Source organism: Staurois parvus, unplaced genomic scaffold, assembly GCF_062004578.1.
Source record: "Staurois parvus isolate SC_StPar_1 unplaced genomic scaffold, SC_StPar_1.0 ptg000162l, whole genome shotgun sequence".
NCBI lineage: Eukaryota > Metazoa > Chordata > Amphibia > Anura > Ranidae > Staurois > Staurois parvus.
Window position 1 is genome coordinate 4,803,462 of NW_028317958.1, and position 16,539 is coordinate 4,820,000.

Consider the following 16,539-nt stretch of genomic DNA (forward strand, 5'->3'; position numbering starts at 1 on the left):
GTTTCAATTGGTCACAGGACTACCAAGCCCCCCATTATGCCTTCTGCTATGTGGCTGGGTCTAAAGACACAATGACATCACAGCTGGAAGCTCTCTCCTCCTGTGATCAACTATAGTGAGCCTAGGAGGTGTTGAGGAGCTTTTCATGCTGGCCAACACTAGGTGTGGTCAAGACTTCTTGATGTACAGTGATTTCAGCAGCAACCAACAAACGTGGTCAGCCTGTGCCAGAAATCCTGTGAACGCCAAGGGACTCGCAGGACCAACAGATAATTTTATATGGCTGCACATGCATGTAAAAATGGCTAGTATCATTAAATATCCATTATTTTTTAAGCACTTTCAGGTGCTGATCAGGGGCGGACTGACAACTCATGGGGCCCCCGGGCAATAGGGGATCATGGGGCCCCTGTGTCCTTGCCCAAACTCAAAAAAGCCAATGAAAAAGGTACCGGGGGCATCTCATGGTGCCCCCTACTGACCCCGGGCCATGGGGCAGTGCCCGAGTTTCCAAATGGTCAATCCGCCCCTGGTGCTGATTTAATCACTGAGTATGCAGCTTTTTACCTATTAATCCTTGTTTATGTTCCTGTGTAAGCTGGTGCCATGATTGCTGCCCTGTTTCAAGGAGACTCCTTTCTAATGCAGAATCCTATGGAGTCATCCTTGCATGCAAGGACTAGAGTTGTGTCTCCCTACACTGTGTGAATCAATAGAAATACACAGCCCCAGAGCCTAAAATGGCAGGGTACTCCCCTGTTCCTCCCTCCTCCTCCCTTTTCCAAACCAACAAACTGACTGGAGACTGCACTGTCCGCTGTTAATGCTTTCCTGCAAAGACCAAAAGTTCAGGGAACAAGAGCTGAGGTATTTTAACAAATAGTTTACTGGGGAATGTTCATTTTACTGTTTATAATATATTAAGCTACAAAACACTGAGGGTTTATTACTACCATATTGATTTGTGTATAATACTGGAGATGCAATTTACCCACTTGCCTACTGGGCACTTTCACCCCTTCCTGTCCAGGTCAATTTTCAGCTTTCAGCACTGTCGAACTTTGAATGACAATTGCGTGGTTATGCAACACTGTACCCAAACAAAATGTTTATAATTTTTTGAGACATATAGAGTTTTTTTTATTGTTTGCTAAACAAAGGAAAAAAGCCTGAAAATTTTGAAAAAAGTTGTTATAAAATTTTGTAAAACCTTAATTTTGTAAAAACGTACTTTTTCTCCGTCACTGATGTGCACTGAGGAGGCAACACTGACAGACAGCACTGACAGGCATCACAGATGGGCACTGAAAGGCAGCACTGATGGGTACTGATGAGGAGGCACTGATAGGTGGCACTGATGGGCTTTGACAGGCAGCATTGATTGACACTGAAAGGCAGCACTGATGAGAAGGCACTGATGGGCTCTGACAGGCATCACTGATGGGCACTGAAAGGCAGCACTGATGAGGAGGCACTGATAGGTGGCACTGATTGGCTTTGACAGGCATCACTGATGGGCACTGAAAGGCAGCACTGATGAGCAGGCACTTATAGGTGGCACCGATTGTCTTTGACAGGCATTACCGATGGGCAATGAGAGGCAGCATTGATGGACGCTGAAAGGCAGGACTGATGGGGCTTCACGGATTATCAGTGTAGATGTCCCCTCTGAAGATTGCAGCTTACCAGCTCTCCTCTTCTTACAAGTGGTCAGCATGAGGAGAGGATAGCTGATAACTGGCATTTCCTGTTTACATGTGATCAGCTGTGATTGGATACAGTTAATCACATGGTAAAGATCCTACATCATTGGCTCCTTACCGCCAAGGGTGATCTGCTGTATCCGAGAGACAGAGCGCACCACTGATCAGCATGTGCGCATGCGTCCTATGACGTCCTTCCAGAACAATGTCATCCCGTCCAGTCATCATAGTACTATAGGGTGGGCGGGAAGCAGTTAAAGTGGAAACTAAATGGGCTAATACTCACCTTTCCAGCAGTACCTTGCCACTGCCAGCAATGACTCCTGTGCGCTGGTCTTTGGCCGTCTTCATTGGCCAGTGCGGGATGACATCACTCCAGAACAAGCTCAGGAGCCACTCATCACACAGAGATCGGCCCGGCGCTGCAAGCTAAGGGCACATGCGCAGCGCAGTTTACAGCATTAGGGGAAACAGCGAGCTAGCATCTGGTGGCATTTTATTGCAGAAGAGACATTGCATGTCCCTACTGACCCTTCAAATAAATCAAATAAAAAAGTTACTGATAGGTTATCACTGGAAAAAGTCTGCTAACTTCCTATTCTGGTGAAGTGAAGAAAAATCCTCTGATCCTTCTCCGCTCTACTCTAAACCCTGTATTAGCAGCGACAAGTAGCTCATCAGCCGGAACCTTTCAGTCACATGTATCTCCTGCAATGCCAGCCTTCTGATACTGTCCGCTGCAATATCACTTTGTAAAGAAAGATCTTTCCAGCGATTCCACCAAGTGCTTAAAAGTATCAGAACATAACCTGGTTTTATTAATAAAACACTTGACTGGTGTGCCCATTCCTTCGGTAGCCTGCAGTGCCTTGCTTTTAAGATTTTTCTTAGCTTCTTTGCTTAACAACCAGGCTCACAGCAATTCCTCATTAACCCCTCCAGATCTTTTCAATGTAAAGAGTCTGAAAAAGACCTGTCATTAATATGGGGGGAAAAAAACTATAAATGTTAAATATATATGGGACTTTCAGGGTGTTTAAGGAGTGCATGTGTGTAATAAATATATAGATTTCTGCAGGTAAGCATGTAACAGCTTGTCACTACTTAATTGCATAGTACTTCGTTTTATACTGAACAGCTTTGGTTTAGATTATTTGGCATTTTAGTTAAACTTGTTAATAAAAAGTTGTTACTAAGAGTGTGTGAATGTGACAATTTAATCATCATTCCCTCCAAAAGGAGAGCGCCATCTTTGTCCAGCATCTACTTCTTGCTTATGCAGCTTTCAAATATGTCCACAAATGTCTGACACAGATCAGCCCCTGCTGCAGCCCTCACCTTGTGATTTGCAGTTACAGTGTTGCAGTCTGGGCACTGGGACTGGGGGAGAGCAGACTAAGGGAATGCTCCCACCATCCTGCAGCAGACTGACAATATCATCTCAGCCCGGGTAAAGTTACTTAACTGGAAATGAAGAATGGCTCTTAGTGACAAAATGTACAGCTTCTTTAAAGTAGATGTGAACCCAAACCTTGTAAAACAACCCATTCAGTTTAAAATCAAACCAAAAGGCAAAACATTTGTGTATATACTGTATATATAAAAAATTATAAATACTTTTTTCTTCTTTTTTTTTTTTTTTTTTTTACAAGTGATTATCTTGTCTCTCGGCTGCATAAGGCGCTTAAAGAGTTAGAGGTGGAGAAACAGCAGTACACTGACCTTCCAAGTGAATGGCTGTGCAGGGGGCCATGTTAACACAAGTCTGATCACTGGAGGACAGGCAGGTTATGCTCCCAGCACAGCCAGAAAACCGACCACACTGTGATGGAGGACTATCCATATTTAGAGTGGTCAGTTTGAAATAGGAAAGCAGGGGGACTGGCAGGATCACAAGGTATTTCACATAAAGGAAACAACACAAACAGGATATTTTTTAATACAAGTACATGGTACAACAAGCACATCAAGAATATAATATGTCAGAAACATTCCAGAAATACCCATTTTAATTTTACCCATTCTTTAGTCAGGAAGCACAAGCACATTTGTCCTATGGATAGGAGGAAGAGAAAGGACATCAAGAAGAGAGAGAGAGCTGCTACCAGACAAGGCTGACATAATGGCAATTATTCCAAAATAAAAGCAGTTCCCTAGCCACCCTCCATCATAGCCTAACACCTTCCATAGACGAAGGATTGTTGGCGACCCTGTTTTGCCTGTGAGTAAACCAAATCTGAAAAGTTTTATTAAGATCGTCACAATTATGGTGAGGTGAACCAAAAAAAGCTCACCACTAAAAATGCGGTTTAATACAGAACTATGGAAAAAAAAAAAAAACCCTCTTTTCACAGCTGAGGTTCAAGGGAGGAAATTATAGCCTAAAACAGCTTTAAGCATGTAGGAATAAACTATTATAATGTTTGGATATATCTGAGCTACAAATCAACAATTCTGGCAGAACAACGGGAAAAACAGAATGATTTGGGAGTCACCTCTCTTTAAGCTAAAACGAGTGAGAAACTAATTTTTTGGACTTGGCAACAATCAATAGGTATATAAATGGCATATAAGCTCCCTTATCTCCTCCTCCCATGCTCGTCTCCAGGACTTCTCCAGAGATTCCCCCATCCTCTGGAACTCTCTACCATAATCTATCAAACTATCGTCTACTCTGCCCAATTTTAGGCGATCTCTGAAAAGCTCTCTTCAGGGAAGCCTATCCTGCCTTCAGCTAATAACAGAATCTTCTATTCCTCCTACCAGTCCATCCCCCACAGTTATTACCTTTTGTACCAGCAGCCCCTCCCTCTTAGATTGTAAGCTCCAAGGAGCCGGGCCCTCCTAACCCTCTTGTATTGAACTGTATTGTTGCTGTATTGTCTCCCGTTATATTGTAAAGCACTGAGCAAACTGTTGATGCTATATAAATCCTGTATAATAATAATAATGACTTCTCTTAAAAAGAATGTATAGTATTATTTCAACGGCTTTCTATAATACTATCTAACGTATTTCATTATCCCAGATGAGTCTATGCATCAGATGTTGAAGTCAGTGACTGGTAAAAAGGTGCAAACACTTCTGAAAGCTCCTTCTTACAGCCATTGTGCTAAAATACTGAATAGCTCAGAGTAGGGATATATCCCCTCTGCACCTACCTGAAATGAAAATATATTATTCAGAAGCTATACTCGAGCTATAGATAAATATTCTAACTTGGATCAGAAATCTTTGTATAATCTGTAAACTGACTGCAATGGATACACTCTATATCAAAGGATAACTAACCCAAGAACAAACATGTTCATTTCATCCTCAGATGTGATGATTGCATTAGTTGTTTTTTTTTCCAGCTATGAATATTTTCAGCAAATACAGAAGATACCTGTTGAGCTTGGCAGAAATGCACTGTCCTTGTCACTTCCTGTGAGCTGCACCAAAGAAATTGTCCTGCCCCCTTGTAATGGAGATGAAGAGATACAGACATGTTTGTAGTCCATGTCAGCAGAGCAGCTTTGGGTGACAACCATGGCTCCCTCCACAGATACAGTGGAGGAATGCTGTAGTCACTCAGAGACAGGAAGCATGTTATTTGCAGGATTATCAGGTGAAAATAAAGCAAAAGACGTTTGAAAATGAAGGCAGCCACCACACCAAGGATTAGTAAGCTGCAACATAATACGTTTTTGGTTTTGGGTTTAGTAACACTTTAAATGTACCGTATATACTCAAGTATAAGCCGAGTTTTTCAGCACATTTTTTGTGCTGAAAAACGGCCCCCTCGGCTTATATTCGAGTCACCAAGTACAGGGGTTGGCAGAGGGCTGCAGTCTCTTACCTGGCTCCCACGACGATCCATCCAGGAAGCGCTGCTCCTTCAGTCACTCCGGCCACTCCCTCACTCCTGCCGCTCGGCTCCACCTCCTCACCGGTGATTGGCCGCCAGAACTGTAGCTCAGGAAAGGCACACAGGCGGCCAATCACGGGCGAGGAGGCGGAGCCGAGCGGACCCGCGAAAATCGAATGAGGGTAAGTGTGCAGTGCAGAGGTGCTTCTGCAACCACATATGCTGGCTGCAGCAGTACCATACTAGAACAGGAGTCAGCAAGTGTCATTGGTGTCAGTGGGAAGAATAGTGCCCCATCATTGGTGTCACTGATACTAATGATGGGGCATTATTCCTCCCACTGACACCAATGATGGGGCACTCTTCCTCCCCCCCACTGACACCAACGATGGGGCACTATTCCTCTCCCCACTGACGGAGTACTATTCCTCCCACTGACATCAATATTGGGACACTATTCCTCCCACTGACACCAATGATGGGGCGCTATTCCTCCCACTGACAGCAATGTTGGGGCGCTATTCCTCCCACTGACACCAATGATGGGGCGCTATTCCTCCCACTGACACCAATGATGGGGCGCTATTCCTCCCACTGACACCAATGATGGGGCGCTATTCCTCCCACTGACACCAATGATGGGGCGCTATTCCTCCCACTGACACCAATGATGGGGCGCTATTCCTCCCACTGACACCAATGATGGGGCGCTATTCCTCCCACTGACACCAATGATGGGGCGCTATTCCTCCCACTGACACCAATGATGGGGCGCTATTCCTCCCACTGACACCAATGATGGGGTGCTATTCCTCCCACTGACACCAATGATGGGGCACGATTCGTTGCTCTGACACCAATGATGGGGCACGATTCCTCCCACTGACACCAATGATGGGGCGCTATTCCTCCCACGGACACCAATGATGGGGTGCTATTCCTGCCACTGACACCAATGATGGGGCGCGATTCGTTGCTCTGACACCAATGATGGGGCACTATTCCTCCCACGGACACCAATGATGGGGCACTATTCCTCCCACGGACACCAATGATGGGGCACTATTCCTCCCACGGACACCAATGATGGGGCACTATTCCTCCCACGGACACCAATGATGGGGCACTATTCCTCCCACGGACACCAATGATGGGGCACTATTCTCTATCTTTATTTTTTACATTGACTAGTAGGTGCCTCATTTCCCACCCTCGGCTTATACTCGAGTCAATAGTTTTTCCCAGTTTTTTGTGGTAAAATTAGGTACCTCGGCTTATATTCGGGTCGGCTTATACTCGAGTATATACGGTATGTCTTTCGTTGACTTAAAATCATGACTTTGAAACTACCTTGTACTTGATACAAATCTATTCTATGTGGAAAACACAGAAGACCAAATAGTAGAGCTTACCTTAAAAATAAGTTCAGGAGTTTTCTCAGCCACCTCTTCTATGTCCACTCCTCCCTGAGGGCTGCCAACCAGCACAGGTCCATTGCAAGCCCGGTCCATCAATATGGCAAAATAGGTTTCTCTAGAGATGTCTAGAGCTTCTGCTACCATAACCTAAAAGCAAGTTAGAAGAAGTAGCATGAGTTAGAACTATGCCTTTCACAATGAAGTACCTGATGCGTGAGCAGCCAATCACGAGAGTAAGGCACAGTCATATAGGGAGTAGGGGGTGTGTATAGGTTTATGTAAAGACCACCTTTCAGGGCACATTGGGCTACTATGAAAGCAAAATGATTGCATCAAGGACAAGAAAAATTCCTACTATAAAAAAAGAATTTGTGTTATCTTGGCCTGCTAAATAAAATGACCAGGCCATTTTTTGCTATACGGGCACTGTGCTACTTTAACTGTTAATTGCACATGTCATGCAACGCTGTACCCACACAAAATTTATATTTGATCACCATTTGGTTTTTTATTTTTTTGCGATATAAACAAAAAAAGACCAAAAATTTTGAAACAAAAAATTTTTTTTACTTTCTGCTATAAAACATCTAAATTTTAAAAAAAAATTTCTTCATAAATTTTGGCAAAAATATATTCTTCTACATGTCTTTGGTAACTGGTTTGCGTGAACGTTATAGCGTCTAAACACTATGGTATATAGTGGAAGTTTTACTTATTCTTTTTTATTTACTACTAATGGCGGTGATCAGCGACCTATAACAGAACTGCGATAGTGCAGTAGGTAATCTGACACTAACTTATGCTGAAGAGAACTAACTGCCACTGACATCAATGCAGTCAGTGATCATATACACTGTCACTGTACTAATGACACTGGTAGGGAAGGGGTTAACATCTAGGGTGATCAGAGGGTTAACTGTGTGCCTAACAATGTGTAATGTGTTTAAAGTGTGCTGCTTTTACGAAGATATCTGTGTTTGCAACAGTGAGGTTGATCTCTCTGTACAGAGCGCTGTAATGAATGTCAACACAGGGCTCTGGGCTGTGATTGCACACAGCCGATCAGCAGGTCCTGGTCATGAATCCCTGGCCAGGACATACTGACATACTCCCGCTGTATACAAACCTGGTAGCAGGCAGCGACGTACCAGTGCATAGCTTTGGCTGCATGGGCCGCCCATCCACTGCAGGTGGGCAGTCCACAAGTGGTTAAAGCAGACCTAAACTCTTCAGCAACAGCCCTAGCACACAGCAATGAGACAGAAGAGTGGGAGAATACTGACAAAGGTAATAATTAGTTAGAACCAAACACTCTACATCACACTAACATGACCCCCTCATCTGGGCTGAACCCTGCAACTGGCAACTATTGCCCATAGCCAATACAGAGATTTTTATTATTATTAAGGTTTTAGATCAGCATTGGAAAGGTTTATTATTACAGGTTTATAAGGTGTCTTAGGTACACATTGCACATACATTGTCAATGAATTTAAAAGACTACTTCATTTTAAATAATAGATTTGGCTATACCTAACTACATTGGTAATTACATTATAAATTGACCTGTATGTGAGAGGTTTTGACATTTGCTTTTTTTTATTTCTTTTCCAGCTTTAAAAATGCTTGTTATCTGTAGTCAAAACTTTCTGAATCCTGGAAACCGCATACTTTACATGTGTAAGACAATTGTCAGGATTCTTTATTTCTATACATCTTCCAGGACAGTGATTCAAGAAGCCCTGAAGCCAATGGTTTACACCATCAGTGGTCTCCAAACTGCGGCTTGAGGGCCGGTTGCGGCCCTTTGCTAGCCTTTATCTGGATTGTGGGGTTCTTTTCCTTCCAGTGATATGAGGCACTATTCCACTCACTGACACCAACAGTGGGGCATAATTTCAACCACTGACACAAGTGATGGGGCACTATTCCTCCCACTAGTATCAATTATGGGGCACTATTGCTCCCACTGACATCAGCAATGCGGCACTATTTCTTCCATTGCTACCAATAATGGGACACTACTCTGCCCAATGACACCAATAATAGGGCGCTACCAGGGGCAAACTGACAACTCATGGGGCCCCCGGGCAATAGGGGATCATGGGGCCCCTGTGTCCTTGCGCAAACTCAAAAAAGCTTATGAAAAAGGTACCAGGGGCATATCATGGGGCCCCCTACTGACTCCAGGCCCTTGGGCAGTGCCCGAGTTTCCAAATGGTCAGTCCTCCCCGGGCGCTACACCTCCTCCTACTGACCACTGATGCTGGGCCTGGGACATTTTCTAACTTCAACTGCTACAGTTTGCACCCCTAAAGTCTAAAGGACTGTAACTGGCCCTTTGTTTTAAAGGTTTGGAGACCCCTGGTTTACATGACAGCCAGACAACAAGTGTTTTCAAAAGGAATGGCCAGCAATTGCAGCCTCCATGATTCCCTTTCAGTTTAAGGGCAGGCTCAATTTACAGGACAATTTAACGCCCAAACGTATACAAGAAAAAAAAATCCCATTTAACATGCCCCCATGTTGCTAATCTGTGCTTTAAAAAAAAAAAAAACTCGCCACAGTGCCTCCTCCAGTGGTGGAGACAGATATGTGCTAGCTGCTCTCCACTGTTCAGCTGACCTCTTGCTGATGCCCCCTTTTGATGTCATGAAGTTTATCCTTCATCCCTAAAGAAATGAGTAGAGACCCCTGTGATGAACACATCCATGAGCAAATAAGCGATTAGCGATTGGCTTAAAAGAGTAGGCGTGGGAGGGCATTATCTTTTTTTAAAATTGCCTGGAGTTGAACTTTAAATGTAGATTTTACATTACGAAGGATTGCAGTCCTTGCTTTTCTTTATCTGCTTCCCAGGGAACAAGTAGGGCACTTCATTTCATTTTTAGAGCTACGAAGCATCAAGCTTTTCTTGTAGAGATCCAAACATTTAGCATGGAGCCTCTGAAACATGCTAATTTTATCCTAACGAAGTGACGTTTCTCTGTGTTCTATATTAAGGCGCAGAGGTGTAGTTAAACACAGAGGATAATGAGGCCAGTTTTACCATCACTTGACGCCTTTTGTTTTCTCCATTTTAAAAGAAATGCCTTTCCTACAGTAGCAGGGACATGGACACCTGCCAAAAGCCAAGAGAGAGGCTCATTAAATGCTTGGGTCTTGCAATTCACTGAAGTATTTTGTGCACTGCAAAAGGAGTAGTGGTGATCTGTTTGGCAGTCATCAGACTGCATTTTACTTTTCCTGCAAAAGACGTAATTAGAGTAGATCAAGAGCAAAACCATTAAAAGATGCTTAAAACTAAATATACCAAAAACAGATGCTTGGTTTTCCGTGCAAGACGCAGCAGGACTTATTTATCAAAGCATCTTTTAAACTTGGCTTGCTCTAGATATCCATAGCAACTTCAACATACCTGCACAAATGATTCAAAACTGCAAGTATCACCTCTCACCCTTTTTTCTTTGTCCTGCTCTCAGAGGACTTTGCATACAGAGTTCAAATAAATAAACATTTCTGGCATCCCATCACTTCATGATTTGCTGGTAAGGGTTGGCCAAACAGCAGGCACATCCCGAAGTGAGCCAGTCAAAGGAAAAAAAAAAAAAGATCTTCCATAAAAACCATGCATCTAGGTGCCTGCACATATCTTTAGCAGTTTCCTGCTACCCCCAATTTTGGACCATTCTGATCTACTCTTTCAAGTAATATCAAGGATATACTACCCCCTCTTGCATCCTATACATTCCTACTGGCCAATATTGATGGGCCTATTGGAATGACTAAGGCCCCTTTCACATGATCAGTCTTGATCGTGTGCGCCTGTCTGTTTTTCAAGCTGACCTGATCAGACCCTCTATTTATCTCTATGGAGCAGTGTATGTAAACGGACACAAGAGCCTATGCCCAATCCGATAAAAACAAACGGAAGGAGATCCGTTCCCCTCCTTCTGGGCATATCGGATCAGAGGGCAGTTGCGATCTGCAGCGGGTGTCAAAGCAATCCTAAGGACACCCCAAACATAGTGCTTTCTCTGCACCTGATCGAATGGTACAAAACAACCATGTAATCTGATAGCAGTGTAGCTTCAAAATTGGTGCATGCATGTCTTTGATGCAATGTGATAAGATTTGAGTCTATTCAAAATGAATGGGCTCAAACTGCACCGACCTGAATCGCATGTGAATTGCACAAGAATGCGGTGTGGTTCTTGTGCAATTCATATGCGGCTCTCAGTGTGATGTGATGCTTAATGGACAGCCAGTCTGTTTACATCCAACCACCCACAGAGCAGGGTGGGCTGTGTGTCCATTTCTGCTGTGCATAAGAGGAGCAAACATGGACCTGTCATCCGCCCACCCCGCTCAGCTTAGCGGACACATTGCCCGCTAAGCAAGCGGATTCCATCCATGTGAAAGGGGCCTTAAAGAGACAAACCTGGAAGTTTTAAAGATCACAATAGCCAGGGATTTGAGGGTAAAAGGTGAGGACCTGGAAATTACTGAATGCTTGTTAAGAGATCTTCATGTGCATGCACTTTATATGATTTCCCAGCCCAGATTGTTCTTTATTCATTAACGGGAACTGGGAGACAACAAGCATGTGTTTACCTTAATTTTTCACCCCTCCACATACACACCATTTTCCCAAAGGACTTTTTTTCAGGGTTTTGTAAATCTGGAGTTTCACTTTATCATGTTGCGAAAATGAAGGGGGGGTTAGGTTGTTACATGAATATGGTTTAACCAAATTACACCAGAACCTACCTTGTTAACTTTAACACCACCCTCTGCAGTTTGTTTTGTTGTGAGATTATAGCCAATCATCTGTTTTGTGAGAGCGCCCACTTTCTCAGGACTGTAAGACAATTAGAACACACGTTAGGACTTCCAAACAAAAATATTTTATGGATGAATATATCTTGGATCTACGTGAAATGGTGGGGAAGCCACATACAACTAGTGCTCAGAAAATACTTTTCTTCTCCTCCTGAAGAGCCGACATCAGGGCCCCTGTGTCTGGATTACATTCCTTCATGGTGATGTGTGCTGGGCTATATAAACTTTGGACCCCTGCACTGTGAATGTTACATACATCTGGCCCTGCAATCTGTACATTACGTACACCTGATCCCTGTAAACTTTACATTACAAACACCTGATCCCTGTAAACTTTACATTACAAACACCTGACTCCTGAACTCTGTACATTACATACACCTGATCCCCGCACTCTGTACATTACATACACCTGATCCCCGCACTCTGTACATTACATACACCTGATCCCCGCACTCTGTACATTACATACACCTGATCCCCGCACTCTGTACATTACATACACCTGATCCCCGCACTCTGTACATTACATACACCTGATCCCCGCACTCTGTACATTACATACACCTGATCCCCGCACTCTGTACATTACATACACCTGAACCCCGCACTCTGTACATTACATACACCTGATCCCCGCACTCTGTACATTACATACACCTGATCCCCGCACTCTGTACATTACATACACCTGATCCCCGCACTCTGTACATTACATACACCTGATCCCCGCACTCTGTACATTACATACACCTGATCCCCGCACTCTGTACATTACATACACCTGATCCCCGCACTCTGTACATTACATACACCTGATCCCCGCACTCTGTACATTACATACACCTGATCCCTGCACTCTGTATATTACATACACCTGATCCCCGCACTCTGTACATTACATACACCTGATCCCCGCACTCTGTACTTTACATACACCTGATCCCTGCACGCTGTACATCACATACACCTGATCCCCGCACTCTGTACATTACATAGACCTGATCCCCGCACTCTGTACATCACATACACCTGATCCCTGTACTCTGTACATTACATAAACCTTATCCCTGCACTCTGTACATCACATACACCTGATCCTTGTATTCTGTACATTACATACACCTTATCCCTGCACTCTGTACATTACATACACCTGATCCCCGCACTCTGTACATTACATACACCTAATCCCTGCACTCTGTACATTACATACACCTGATCCCTGCACTCTGTACATTACATACACCTGATCGCTGCATTTTGTATACTGCATACACCTAACCTCCATCTTACCATTGTACTACTTACCGTGTTTCCCTGAAAATAAGGCCTACCCCGAAAATAAGACCTAGTGCTATTTTTGGGAGTTGCTAAAGTATAAGACCTACCCTGAAAATAAGACCTAGTTGTGATCAGGGCTTTTTTTCAGCCGGAACATGGCGGAACGCCATTCCGCCACCTCTGGCACTGGCCCTGCACACACCCATATCTAGTGTCTCTTATAAACACAGAAGCGCGGCTGAAGTGACAGCACCATCCGCTCCCACAGAACCTCCCTACCTCTGTACTCACTGTGGGACAGGGAAGGCACAGATATCTGCTGGTGCAGTATGCAGTGTGTTTAGGGGCGGGGCATCTCCTCCTGCAGCCTAATGCATGGAAGCCAATGCCCCAGGGGTGATCACCGACCAGTGGGGAAGAGGCGGAGCGGTGAGTAAGTGCGCTTGGTGCACTGTGTGGGAAGATAGGTCCCGAACCGGGAGTTACTATAGAGATGGGCCGGCTGCTGACAGCTGTGTTTTGCAAAGCTAGCTAACCATATGAGGGCAGTGGAGGGGGAGGGGGGGATGTGCAAAGTGAGCTGCAGACAGGTGTTGCAGAGATAAATTGAGTCAGGTTCAGACAGGGTGCATAGATGAGCTGCGGCTGGGGGGAGTACAGAGGTGAGCTGAGTTGCAAGCCACCTCTGCACCCCCCAGCCACAGCTAAGCTCTGCACCACCCCCTAGCCACAGCTCACCTCTGCATCCCACGTCTGCAACTCACCCCTGCATCCTCTCTGTGGCTCATATCAGCACTGTGTCTGAAACTCACCAGTCAAGTCGCCCCTCCAACACCTGACTGCAGCTCACAACTGTCATCAGCCGGCCCTCTCCATAGTAACCCTCATCCACAACTGCCTGCAGCTCACCTCTGCACCCCCTGTCCACACCTGGACATTTCAAAAATAAGACCTACCCCGAAAATAAGACCTAGTGTGTTTTTTTGAGCCAAAAAAAAAAAAATATAAAGACAGTGTCTTATTTTCGGGGAAACACGGCACATTGCCTATACATGACCACTGCACTCTGTACATACGTTTGACTCCTGTATGTAGCCTCAGGTTAAAAGTACAAGAAAGGAAACATCAAGTGATCTGTGAATTTGTAAATATGTGATTTTAATAGGAGCAAATACATCTGGGTAAGTAAAGGTTTTAGGTAAAGCCTCTAAATGCATTCAGTGCCACATTCAAGCAGACCTGCCCTGCATATGGTCAATTACCCTTCACTTTTTCTGTCACAAACAAAAAAAGTTTTGAGCCAGAAAATGATGCTGCAGTTGATGTCACTATATTTTGCTTTGCTTTTTTCTGGACTAAAATTGCTGATATTTGAAAGAAAGCAGAATGTTGTGAACATGCATTTCTCAAACTGCTTAATATAAGCAGTGGAAGTAAATTCGTGATGATATAGAATGACAGCAATTTCCTGTCGAGCAAAGATTAAAATTTACTTAAAATAAAAAAATTCAATGCCATGACAAAAAAAAAAAACTTTAAATATTTAATAGAAATGATAGGAATGCGGCTGCAGTGAAAATAATAAAAAAAAAGCACACTTAAAGACCATGTATATTACTTGACAACTGAAAATTAGTGGTTGTCAACCTAAAGGGAAGTATGAAATGAATACCTCGTAAGTGAAATTGAAATACTGTGTAGGTCTTGAATAGTCAAAGAAAACATTTTAAAGTTGACAAAATTCATGAAAACAAGATGCCCCATTTCCATCCTGCCATTGACAAGTGATTTGTACATGTTGGGTAAGCCAAAGTGGTTAAAAACTTACTCTTTTGTTAAATGGACTCCACCCTTAAGGCCACTGTCGAAGACTCCTTTACCTCTTCCTCCAGCCAAGATTTGTGCTTTCAGTACAATTTCTCGAGCCTCTGTAGATAACACAGTGGTTAAACTACTGTTATAAATACATACATAATGAAAACAAAATAGGAAATGAAAGATCAGTCTACAAAAAAGCGATCATTTAGTCATAGGTAGAGGCCGGTGGGTCAGGTCAGCCCTTGACTTCTTTTGTGTCTAGGATATTCCAACAGGGAGATAGATCTCTCTGCCACAATTCCCAGCTGTTCCTATTCAGCTGGGAGTCTCTGCTGTTCCCTTCTATATCTCCTGTTAAATTCTTTATAATATAAAATATATTTTAAAGATCTAGCAGGGAGAATGGGAACTCCAACAAAATAGCCCATAAACTGCCAAGTGCCAAAACATTAGTTTTGGGTGGCCTGACCCTTGAAAGTAAACCGTCAAGTCTGGATAAGACCCCTTTCAAACAAAGGTTCTGATCAGGTCCGCCTGTCAGTTTTTGTGGCGGACCTGATTGGACCCTCCATTCACCCCTATAAACCGATGGGTGTAAATGGACTTGTGTCTGTCTACACCAGTCTACATCCAATCTGGCTTGCTAAAATGTTGCAGGGGATCTGAGGGCTTGGAAGGCAGTTGGGTGTAAACCTAAAGCGGAGTCCCTTTATACCCGCTGGTCCATAGAGCAGAGTGGGCCGTGTCCATGTCCAGTCTGAATAAGCTGAGTGGACACAGACCTGTCATTCGCCTACTCTGCTCTGATCAGCAGGGGATGAATGGATAGATCCCCTGCTGCTCATAACAGCGTCTGCCCCATATGAAAGAGGCCTTATTAATATTTGACATATGATAAAAACATAAAGAACCTAATATTACTGTCAGTGAAAAACATGTCAAACATGATCAAGGAGGTTAATTTATGTACACACAAGTAAATGTTATGAAAGAATATTAGGATTACTTCAACATTTCTTCAGTTACTTCCTGGTTTCCATGCCTAGGCAATGATGTCATACATCCCAGCAGTCTTCAGGAGGGAAGGGAGAGTTCTCAGCTCAGCCAATGCCTGAGCTAAGGGCAGAGGGATTCCAGGAAGTAAATGCTACATGAATCATCTGCCCTTACTCAAAATGGCCATTGCCAGAAATGCCAGGGAGTGTTTTCAAAATGATTTCTCAGCAAAACAAAGCATGGAGATATGGATGGATGGGTGAGTTTGCTTTGAATATTAATTAAATAGCATTTCTGGTGCTCAGATGCAGCGCAGTTCCACTTTAAAGGTAGCCTAGCATCAGATAAACTTTTTCATGATAAGTGTATGTATGCTACATAATATGTAATTCTAACACTTCCAGGTATTTATTATCACCTTGGGCTCATGAACACTGGATGGGAGCAAAGGCATCCAGGGGAGAATAAAAGAATGCACCTAAAGTAATGTTTTGCATATGCGTTAATACGCATTTGCATGTTTGGCATCAATGAATTCTATGAACCAGAAAATAATGCATTAATATGTGAACGCACCTAAACACGTCTAGTATTTTTTCGTGTTCATGTGCATTTGGCATTTTTTTCC

At 43.6% G+C, this 16,539-nt stretch overlaps 1 protein-coding gene across 1 annotated transcript in view; it reads right to left on the reverse strand.

Moving 5' to 3' along the window:
• Positions 1 to 16,539, reverse strand: part of SUCLG2 (succinate-CoA ligase GDP-forming subunit beta) — a 339,235-nt gene that overhangs the window by 220,842 nt on the left and 101,854 nt on the right. The window contains exons 3-5 of the mRNA XM_089676016.1: positions 14,926 to 15,025; positions 11,742 to 11,832; positions 6,966 to 7,118 (exon numbers count right to left, since the gene is read on the reverse strand). Of these exons, the coding sequence (XP_089532142.1) occupies positions 6,966 to 7,118; positions 11,742 to 11,832; positions 14,926 to 15,025 (344 nt within the window). The remainder of the gene's footprint in view (positions 1 to 6,965; positions 7,119 to 11,741; positions 11,833 to 14,925; positions 15,026 to 16,539) is intronic.